Source organism: Trachemys scripta, chromosome 3 (genome assembly GCF_013100865.1).
Source record: "Trachemys scripta elegans isolate TJP31775 chromosome 3, CAS_Tse_1.0, whole genome shotgun sequence".
NCBI lineage: Eukaryota > Metazoa > Chordata > Testudines > Emydidae > Trachemys > Trachemys scripta.
This window is the reverse complement of record NC_048300.1, coordinates 182,535,465-182,546,395: the sequence shown is the minus strand read 5'-3', so window position 1 is coordinate 182,546,395 and position 10,931 is coordinate 182,535,465. Positions and strand designations below refer to the sequence as shown.

The following is a 10,931-nucleotide window of genomic DNA, read 5'->3' as shown; positions in this document are numbered from 1 at the left end:
TAATTCCCCTGCCTCAGTCTCCCAATGCATAAACTGGAAACATTAATACTTACCTCACCGGGACACTGGAGATCAGTTTTTTGGTTTTTGCACAGCTTGATAAAACTGTAAAGTGCTACTGTAAGTACAAAGTATCATATTATTATAATCAGATTACAGAAAAAAGGTCACATGTTGGGTTTACCGACTTTGGCTCAAATTATACAGAGAGTCTCCAGGCTAGAGAAAGGATCTGAGTTTGTAGTTCCTTTTGCAGAAATAGTCTCTGCCAATAACCCCTTAAGCACAATGCAGGAGATTTGCAAAAAGGGACTAGTGATTTTTTGGGTACCTGAGGTTTTGGGTGCTAAAATTAACATACTTTAAGAGGGCCTGATTTTTAGAAAGTGATGAGCATTCCTCCATAAAAGTCTCCCCCCCCCCCTTAGAGTGTCTAAAATTTGAAGCCCAAAAATTGAAGCATCCAAAATCATTAGTTATTTCTGAAAAATCCTGGCCAATTATTTTTGGCTGAATTAAAAATGCCAGTATTTTCCACTGAAAACCATTAGAAGCAATTACATTCACTAAGGACATTTTTTTTTTTTAAATTCAATAAAACACACACACACTAGTTTAAATGTAATATGAGGTATTTTTCCGGTCTGTCTACTGATTGAATTCCTAATCAGCAGAACAAAGAGCCCAACCCTGCTCCTATTTAAATCAATGGCAAAATGCCCATTGAGTTCCATGGGATGCAGTCTTCTCTGCTGAAACAAAGCAAGCGCTACAAAAGGTGTTTGACAATTGTCATTACTTTGTTTATAATCCAGACGGTACTAGCAAATGTTCAGATTCTGTGTAAAGTGAAGGGCCTGATTCTCCAGTCACTTGTTACTGCTGATTTACACTAATTCTGCAGAAGTCAAGGGGGTTACACTGGTATAAAACTGGTTTAAGAGGAGAATCAGATCAATATAATCTTAATATGATGAGACCGCTCTTCAGGACTCAAAGTTTTTGCTAAAATGACAAGAGGGTTTATAATTTTGTGTGTGAATCAGCAAGGCATGTACTGCATTGCATTAGGATGAATCAATATTTTGTACCTATCTAGTTATCACTCAGGAAGGATTCCCCTAAAATAAATAAAATTTGAATATGTTCTATAGTTGCAGGTGTTGTCACCCCACCTAGTGCCATTTTTATTTGAACAGTAGAACATAGTACCTGTCAAAGAAAAATCCCAGGTGAACCAAGCCAAGAGAGAAAGAAAATAAAGATGGGCATTTACTCGCAGAAAGTGAATTAGGTCCACCCCCTCAATCATACAGGAGGATCAGAGACTAAAAACTTGCTTTGAAAAAAAGGGATCTTTACTGGGCTGCTCTGGTGCAAGAGTGTCCCCTCCCTTTTTGGGCTGTAAGCAAGTGAAGCCTGTAGCCCAGATGTGTTATGCAGGAGAGTAATTCAGCAGTTAAGGGCAACCTATGGAAAAACAACATTAGGAGGCAAGTGGGGATAGTCACTGACCCCGCCCTGCTGCAGGACAAAGGAGTTTTGTGCTTCTGAACTGGTTACTTACTGAGGAAATGAAGGTGACATATCACAGACAACACAAAAACAAAAACACTCCATATAGGAACAACACTTCCCTCCCACAACCTGACCTCAGAGAATTTGGTCTCCCTATTGCAGAAGCTGATGTCTCTGGAAAGCTCCCCCGAAAAGGATACCCAATGTTGCAGAAAATACACTTATTACAGAACTCGGCTTCAAAAGACCATACATATCAAACCCCACTCATCCCAAATTTTATCTGTGAGGTTAGTCACTGTATGCAGTCACTATATGCAGATAGTAACTTCAGCTTTGTTCAGGCAACTCATTGAACCACAAGAAACTTCTCATGAGTGTCATAGAGTCTTTTAATACTTTACATAAAAAAACTGCATACACAGCTTATATAACTTTATGTAAACATCATATAAGTCTCATTGCTTTTGCCATGTCAGTTCATTAAAAAACAAAAACCCTAAACAAACTGTCAGTACCACTGTCAAAAAGAGAAACCAAAATACCTCATAAAAGGACAAAAATAGATGGATAGGTTTGTTCTCTGAACCAGAGAAGCACAGGTTTAATGGCTGCCCTGTAAAAATAAATTTTAAATAAACCCAAATACTTTAAACTGCTCTGGGAGGGGAGAGGAAGGAGCCAGTGTTTCCACTCACTTTTCAAAGAAATACAGTGGTTTTATTTCATTTGACATTTTTTAAAGAAATCCAAAACAGATGAGGTTACTATGTCAAAAGTGTTCATAATGCTACAGTGTTATATGCATTTGACAAGTGTTAAAATTAAAGAGTTAACACCTAGTTGTGCAAAGTAAGTTCTCATTGGAAAATGGTATTTTTTAAATTAACCGAAGCAACACAATTGCAGAAGACAACTGTAACTGAAGGAGCAGACACCAAGATAATACATGGCAACATTGGGCTTCTCCCCACCCTTTCCCATCCTGCTGGGACTGCCATCAGGAGATGGATGTCTAGGGTAGATCAATCTTTTCCAGTTCAGCTGGGTGACTTCTACAACTGGAGTCAGTTCAGCTCTTTAAACAGCAGGCTTTAGTCGTTCTTGACTGTGTTGGGGAAGGGCGTCTGTTCCTTTCAATGACTGAAATTCAAGCTGGGTTGAGTAGTTTGGCACCCACTCCCCAGTTTACTTTAAATAATAAACACACCTTTCAGTATCCCAGTTCAAACTGAAATAACATTTAGGTATATACACACTGGATAACCCACCCTTCCCTGATGCCCCTTTGGATCCAAGTCCTCAAAGAACTATGTTACACAGCAGGTACATGGGCGGTCAGCTCAGTCCAGGAAATCTGCCCCATGGGAGGTACTGCAGGAAGTCTGAGAAATGCAGTCCCCACCCCAAAGCACTCAGGGCCTGGGATAGGAAGAGCGCACATACAGGAAGGAGGAAGTCTTTTCCGAGTGTCTCATGTGCATTGATCCCCTCTCACAAAGGAGATTGTCTTGGTGCAGTAAATGCTGGGTTAATAACCCCAGCTAGAGAGCAGGGAGAGGAGCTGGGTTCATTCCCCCCCCGCCTAAATCTCAGCAGCAGTGGCTGCGTTTCACAGTCCATGAGCCATTGGTTTGCAGGGGGTGGGAGCAGCCTTGGTCTCTGGACGATGGGCGCCTCCCCCAAGTCTCAGGGCATGCAGGCGCCCTCCCGCTCCGGAGCTCTCTGTTCCCCGCACGCTCCCTGGGCTAAGCGCGTGGGTCTCCCCGCTTCACCTCCAGTGCGCGGCTCCTAGCAGGGGCAAACCCCCCAGTGCAGCGTCCCCCCGGTCCCGGCGGGCGAGTGACCCCAAGGCAGCCCCACGGCGCGCCCTATAGCACCTTGCAGCAGTTGAGGCAGCCGCTCGGGGCGCCGTAGCGCTTCTGCAGGGCGGCGCGGGTGGCCGTCTCGAAGACCTCGCGGACCCCTTCCTTGGTCTTGGCCGAGCACTCCAGGTAGTCGTAGGCCTGGATGCGGACGGACATGGCCCGGCCGTCCTCGGTGCGCACGGGCTCCTGCTTCATGCGGGCCAGCTCGTTGCGGACGTGCTCGTCATTGCGCAGGTCCTTCTTGTTGGCCACCAGGATGATGGGCACGTTGGGGCAGAAGTGCTTGACCTCGGGCACCCACTTCTCCGGGATGTTCTCCAGCGAGTCCGGGCTGTCCACCGAGAAGCACATGAGGATCACGTCGGTGTCCGGGTAGGAGAGCGGCCGCAGGCGGTCGTAGTCCTCCTGGCCGGCCGTGTCCCACAGGGCCAGCTCCACCTGCTTGCTGTCCACCTCGATGTCCGCCACGTAGTTCTCGAAGACGGTGGGCACGTAGACCTCGGGGAACTCGTCCTTGCTGAAGACGATCAGCAGGCAGGTCTTGCCGCACGCCCCGTCCCCCACCACCACCAGCTTCTTGCGGATCGCGGCCATGGCCAGGCTCGCCAAGCTCGCCTTGTGGTGCAGCAGGATGCTGGAAGCGCCTTCTTCGCCGCCCGCCCCCCTTCCTCCGCCTCCCTCTCGCTGTCTACAGGGCACCGTGGCGAGCGGGGATGGGCGAGGCGAGCCGGGAGGTGGGGGGTCTCTCTCGCACCACGCGAGCTGGGGATGGAGCGGGATCGCTGCACACCGGCTGTCTCCTCCCCGGGGGCTTTGTTACTGCCGCGCTCTCCCCTGCCGGGCTGCGATGAAGGCGGGGGATCGCTGCACCGCCCCGTTCTGCAGGCTGCCGGGCTCGCTCTCCTCACCGCCTCCCGCAGCCGGGGCTCTCCGTAGGCAGCCCGCCGTCTCCTCTCTCCGTACGGCTTGCGCCTCTCGCCTGCCCCCGCTGCTGCGGATCCGCCGCGCGCCTGAAGCAGCCTGAGGTGTATTTTGTGGGGCAGGGGCTTGAGCGACGTGGACAGCGAGCGCTCAACCCTTCCACCGCTCTCGGTCTGGCTCCACCAGTGCTGCAGGCTGCCGCTGGGCGCTGCTATTTAAAGGGGCCGGCTACTTTCTTAATATAGCCGGCCAATAGCAAGGCAAAGAGTGAGGTCATCTTTTTGAAGGCGCTCAGCCATTGGTGGGGAGCTGCAGGCACTGCAGGCGGGGCCGGGCCGGGCCGGAGTGACTGGCACTCTGCAATGAGGGAGGCGGCTGGCTGGCTGCAAGTGGCCGGACTGGGGCGCGCTGCTCCTCGGACCTGGGCAGGGACTGCACCGTCCTGAAGGGTGGAGCGGGAGGGCGTTAAAGGGGCCGTCTCTGCTCTTCTCCCCAGGGCCAGGTGCCGTCGGTGTTTTTCCCAGAAGGGGTCCCGCTTCCTGGGAGCTGGAGGATTGATTCCCCTTAAACTTTCCTGAATGGCACAGATATTTCCCTGCCTCCCTCCACTGCAGTGTCTCCACCTCAGTGTTTCTCAGACCTTCACAAGCAGCCGTGTGCTGTAGATCCCTCGGAACATGGCTCAAGCTAGCGCCTGGACTGTGCCGCCCCAAGAATGGATGGAATGCAGCCCCTTAGCATGTGCCGCCCCAGGCACGTGCTTCCTCCGCTGGTGCCTGGAGCCAGCCCTGGAGGGATCACTGTTCCATCATGCTCCCCACCACACAACCTGCCTAGGAATAAGTAACCAACTTCATATGCCCAGTTTTGCCTTATTACCCTGTGCAAACATTGACCTGTAATGAAATGCTCCATCTGTGACAGAATTGCACATGGCTAATTGATGTGCAGTGCACACAGTTTCCATCATTTAGAGCCCTGACTAGTTAAAAATATTTTTCATTCTTCTGTGTGTGTGAACAGTGAAACCTGTCTTAAGAGGCCACTGCAGGGACCAGCAAATAATAATAATAATAAGCAATCACACTGCCTAGAACAGAAAGTCTTTAAAGGTTGGACAAAATGGAACTGGAGTCCTCAGGGATTATTTAGAGGGGTTAGTTTAAAAAGTTACATTTAGATCACTGACTAATAATAAAAACAGGACCCATCCACTTCCTCCCTTCAAATATAGTGATAATTTTTCCTTTAGTCTAAGATCCTCATATGCCAAGTTTCAGTCCAGAAGGAATATTTGCATGGAGGGATTATAAAATCCTAGAACTAGTAGACTTTAATTGAACTGCCCTCTGAATCTTAATTTATAGTAATATTAGTAAGTCTACAAAATGACGTGGCTTATCAGTGGTAAACGGCATACACCAACAAACACTCTCATCAGGAACAAACAAGGACACCTACTAACAACCGAAAAAGAACAAGATGTGCACTGGACAGAACATTTCAAAGAATTGCTGAACCGGGAACCACATAAAGAGGAAGCAAACATCTAGGAAGCAGAAGAAGATCTTGATATCAACACAGACACTGCAACTAAGGCCTGGTCTACACTAACCCCCCCAATTCGAACTAAGGTACGCAACTTCAGCTACGTGAATAACATAGCTGAAGTCGACGTACCTTAGTTCGAACTTACCGCGGTCCAGACGCGGCAGGCAGGCTCCCCGGTCGACTCCGCGTACTCCTCTCGCCGAGCAGGATTACCGGAATCGACGGCGAGCACTTCCGGGTTCGATTTATCGCGTCCAGACAAGACGCGATAAATCGAACCCAAAAGTTCGATTGCCTGCCGCCGAACCAGCGCGTAAGTATAGACATACCCTAAGGAAGAGATCATTCAAGCCATCAAATCCTTAAAAAATAAATTAGCAGCATCTATCCTGGCCACTCTATTTACATCAGTCTGGGAAAGGAAAAAAGTGCCAGATGAGTGGAATAATGGAGTTGTAGTGAAGATACCAAAGAAAGCAACTCTCAGTGATTATAATAACTGGTGTGGTATCACACTTTTATCTGTGCCAAGCAACGTATTGTGTAAGGTCATAGTCCAGCATATATCAGAGACAGTTGATAGAGTTCCCAGAAAAAAGCAAGCTGGTTTTCGGAAAGGTCGTGGATACACAGACCAGATCTTCATTCTAGGAAACATAATAGATCAGTGCTTAGAATGGCAATGACAACTCAACATAAATTTCATAGACTTTGAGAAGGCTTTTGATACCATCCACAGGACCAGCCTTTGGAGCATTCTGCGGGCATATGGAATTCCTTTCCATATAATCAACGTCATCAAAAGCTTCTATTTCAGCGTTACCTGCAGTGTTGATCACAGTGAGCTCAATTTTGAAGTCAAAAACAGGAGTGCGTCGGGGTGTGTCATGTCTGCAATCCTCTTCAACATTGCCATTGACTAGGTAATGTGGCGTACAACAGAAGACATGCCAAGAGGCATTACATGGACACTCTTCTCATCCCTTGAAGACCTGGACTTCGCAGATGATGTCGTACTCCTATCATATACCCAACACCATATACAAGAAAAAACAGCTCAACTCAATGCATTCAGCCAGCAAATTGGACTGAAAATCAACCGCAATAAGACAGATATCATGACCTTTAATATTGCCTCACCATCACCAGTACGGATAGAGGGTTATGTTCTCGCCAATGTAGAAACATTCACATACTTGGGCACCACCATCAGCCAGGACAGTGGAACAAGCCAGGACATCTGGAACAAAATCAATAAAGCCAAGAACACCTTCAAGCGCTTAAATACAGTCTGGAAATCATCAAAATGCAACACAAAAATCAAACTCAAGAATTATCAGAGCTGCATACTTTCAACACTACTTTATAGTGGGGAATGAGAGTATGACATGTCCAAACTGTCTTTATTCCATATAACCTGCCTCAGAAAAATCCTCCATATCTTTTGGCCCAGAACAATCTCAAACCAAGATCTATTGACACAGTGCAGCAATGAAGATCTGAGCACCATCATTGCCAAGAGGCGTTGGAGATGGATCAGTCATGTGCTTCAGATGGAAACTGATTCCATCACCAGAGTGGCAATAAGATGGAAACCTGAAGGCAAGTGAAAACGAAGCCGCCCGAAAACAACATGGCGAAGAGCTGTGGAAGCTGAGCTGAAAAACCTGGGGCACAGCTGGGGAACCATTGAAAGACTTGCCAGAAACAGACAGGAGTGGAGGAGCTTCATCACTGCCTTAAACGCCAGAGGTGTAATAGGAACACGATGATGATGATGATTAGTAAAGCACGTTAATCAATAAATTAATATGGAAGTTAAACAAAAGGAAGGAGCAAGTGATTCAGTTAATCAATATTTTGATGACGGGAGCTATTGAAAACCCTAAAATAGGTAGCTATGCTGGACACAGTAAAACAATGCATTTTAAAATCTTACAACATGATGGGTACCCTGCTGCTATCTACTGTGCTGTACCTCTGCTGCTATTATTGCTGCTCATTGAGTATCTCCTTAAGGTCTTGTTCCTGCAAACAGTGGCTTAACTTATTCTATTGACTAATGACTGGAATTGGACTACTCACAAACACTTCCACTGCAGGACTGGGTCCAAAGTATACCCTTTTGCTAGCCTGTACAGACCTTAGTAACTAGAACATAACTCCTAAGCCATAATTCCATATACACTGACCTCACATCACACTTTACAAAAAGTATGTAGCCACTTGCATATATAGGGTGGTTTGACAGGGTACTTCCCTTAGACTATTACAGCAGTGTATTGTCAGTAGGCCAAAGATGTGGTTATGGTTCATTTAATCCTATAGATTTGAATAAAATGAATCTTCTATAAGGATCTCTCTCTTTCCCGTTTCCCCCCGCTGTCAGGGGACTATACTTTGCCTTTGCAGGGTGATGGATTTGGTGACTTAGTAGATCATTTCCACCTCTGATTTATGCAATCCTATTTTGTAACTGGCTGTAAATCCTCTTGTGGTGATTGATGCAGTATCTTTCACATTAAAGCTATTAAAACTATACAGAGCACAATCATGTACTCACTTTGACTGATATTGGGGTCATGTTGGTATTAAAGGGACATCACCACTTCAAAATCCCATTTCTAGCTGAAAGCGCCCCCCCTTCCCCCCCCCTCAGAAAAACATGATTGTAAATTTCCAAAACTTTACAGGGGGATACAATAGCTGATACACTTTTAATTTTTAATTGGTTAGATTTCAAGGTGTTGGTGTCCCTGTGAATCCCCTCACTGGGCTAACTTTTTCTCCATCATGACAAGAGATAAGCCATTTCTGTAGAAAGAAGATCTCACTTCTCATGAGGACAGATCCTTCTAATAGTGGAGCATTTGTATCTTGTACTATAAGGAGATAATTGTTTTTTTTTTTTTTTGTAACAAGTACTTTATGTATTGTTTTAAAAGATAGTCCGAGTTCATTTGCTGTGTAATTTAAACCATATTATCTACCTTTACCGTTTGCAAGTTATTTGAACCTCTTTGAACATGTGAACAAAAACTATGTTTGTTTTTTTCACTGGAGGTTAGTGCCACCATGTGGCCAACCTAATGGTCTGTTCTGGTAAGTCAGAACTTTTGCATCTGGGGAGGCAGAAAGAAATAAACTTACAAAATAGTCACAAATTCTATGTATTCAGTTTAAGATTTATTGTTGTTGATGTGATTTTTAACTTGCTTTTGGACTCCATGAAGAAACATAGCTCAAATTAGATTTTATCATTTTGTAAAAAAAAGAAAAAGAAAAAAAGAAATGAATTAACTAGGGTGAAGGAAGCAGCCGACTGGTTAGTTATGTTTGACATATCAACTGTGCTCTGAAATGAGGAATATAAAAATGTATTGCTTATTAATTTCAAAAGAACACGGGTCTGTTCTTCTCCCAAAATGCCAGTGGGAGCTATCTGTGTTCATTTGAGTCCAGCTTCTGCTCTCCTAACTCACATGAGTAGTCCCATTGAAGTCAGTGGGCCTGATTCTGATTTCATTTGCTTTTCAAGAGAAAGTCCATAGAAGTCAACAGAGTTACTCACCAATAACCAATGATTCAAGTGAATAGGATCTATTCGGGTAAAATTCTCACTGAGCACTGAGACTTTTGCCCAAGAATTTTGTCCAAGAATTGGAGCTTCCGTCTCCAATTAAAACATCAGCATCAGTGCAATTTCTGTCAAGGTACTATACCTTTAAAAATGCAAATTTAACATAAGGCCAGTGGGCCACATTCAATGAAACATGCTCACTTACACCAGCAGTGACATCAGTCCATAAACATTACCTTAAAGTCAAGACATAGACCCAGAAAAGCAATTAGATTCTGAGCTGAGGCTTCTAGAACAGCTATGTGGTACCTGCAATGAATTGTCTTCCTTGGTGCTTAATATATTCAGGGGTGGTCAGCCTCAGATTTCTGTGTGTGTCGCAGTTGGTGTCTGTAAATTGAGCTAAATGGATAATAACATATATCAGTGCCTGGTCTTCCTTCTCAAGAAGGTGAGTGAGGGCAATGGTGGAAAAGCAGGAAAGTAAAATTAAAATAGGTGGTTGGGACCAGATGGCTTTTCCTCCTTCCCAAGGGCCAGTTCTGCCTTTAGGTGTGTACTAATGGGTCCCACTGAGGTCCATACACATTTTTCAGGGCTGAGTTTGGCCCGGAGTATCTAGTTCTGATGTTCTTTGCATTTCAGATATTGATGCTTTGGAAGACAACCTAATTGTTTAAAAATTAAGCAAGTGAAGAGATAAAGGTGAGGTAGGGGTGGAAAATCCCACTGGATAATGGTGTTTCATTTCACTCCCTTCTACCCTTGATGAAATTGGTAGTAGTATTTATTTAACCCAGACAATTTATGTTCAAATACAAACATACACTAAAAATGCAAAAAGATAGCCAGGAAGCAATCACTTCTCACTTTGTAAATGATTAGGCAAGTAAGCTCATTTCCTGCTGTGGCGTAACACTTATTGAGGAACTCCTATGTGCTAATAACATTATATGTTCATTTGTATATTGAGTCCTCCATGCTTTCTCTTCCCATGATGTTAAGACCCCTACCCTACAGTCCTGATGCAGGCAGAAATCCCAGTGAAGTAAGATAAGCAGGATTTGGCCTAATATGGTTATTTTGCAATCTTATGCTAAGAAGCCTCTGAGTAGATGTGGGAAGAAAGGTTCAAATAATTAGTATGGGGCTATTTGATGGAAGAGGAGAGCTTATGGCATTTATAAGGACTGGGATGCTCATTTCATGATGTGGCAGCCTTATTGCTGTCACAGGTGCATGAGAAAAGCTGAATTTAACACTCAAATACTGAAAATGGAGGAATAAAGTAGATACATTCCTGGAATGCAAATACACAAAACAGGAATTGAACAAGAATAGTGTATTTTTGTATAACAAGCACACAAACAGTAGGTGCGGTACATGTAAGAGTATATCCTGAACGACGAGGAATTAGCCCGATAATATGTTAAATAAGTGTATAAACAATCAGGGTGCAATCCTACAAAGTACTTAGCACCATGCAGAATCGA

The 10,931-nt window shown here is 44.9% G+C and overlaps 1 protein-coding gene across 2 annotated transcripts; it reads right to left on the bottom strand.

Moving 5' to 3' along the window:
* Positions 1-1,891: 1,891 nt before the first annotated feature.
* On the bottom strand, positions 1,892-4,514 carry RHOB (ras homolog family member B). 2 transcript variants are annotated; one of them, XM_034766581.1, is made up of 2 exons: positions 3,820-4,514; positions 3,436-3,701 (listed from the first exon to the last, which is right to left on the bottom strand). In XM_034766581.1, the coding sequence occupies exons 1-2, from the start codon at positions 3,978-3,980 to the stop codon at positions 3,578-3,580; spliced, it is 285 nt and encodes a 94-aa protein (XP_034622472.1). In that variant the 5' UTR covers positions 3,981-4,514; the 3' UTR covers positions 3,436-3,577. The 2 variants fall into 2 exon arrangements, with proteins under 2 accessions (XP_034622471.1, XP_034622472.1); XM_034766580.1 differs by having other exon boundaries at positions 1,892-4,514.
* Between the last annotated feature and the right edge of the window lie 6,417 nt (positions 4,515-10,931).

What these genes read in the sequence shown, in the direction of transcription:
- RHOB (XM_034766580.1), bottom strand. Translation starts at nt 3,980, where the DNA reads ATGGCCGCGATCCGCAAGAAGCTGGTGGTGGTGGGGGACGGGGCGTGC.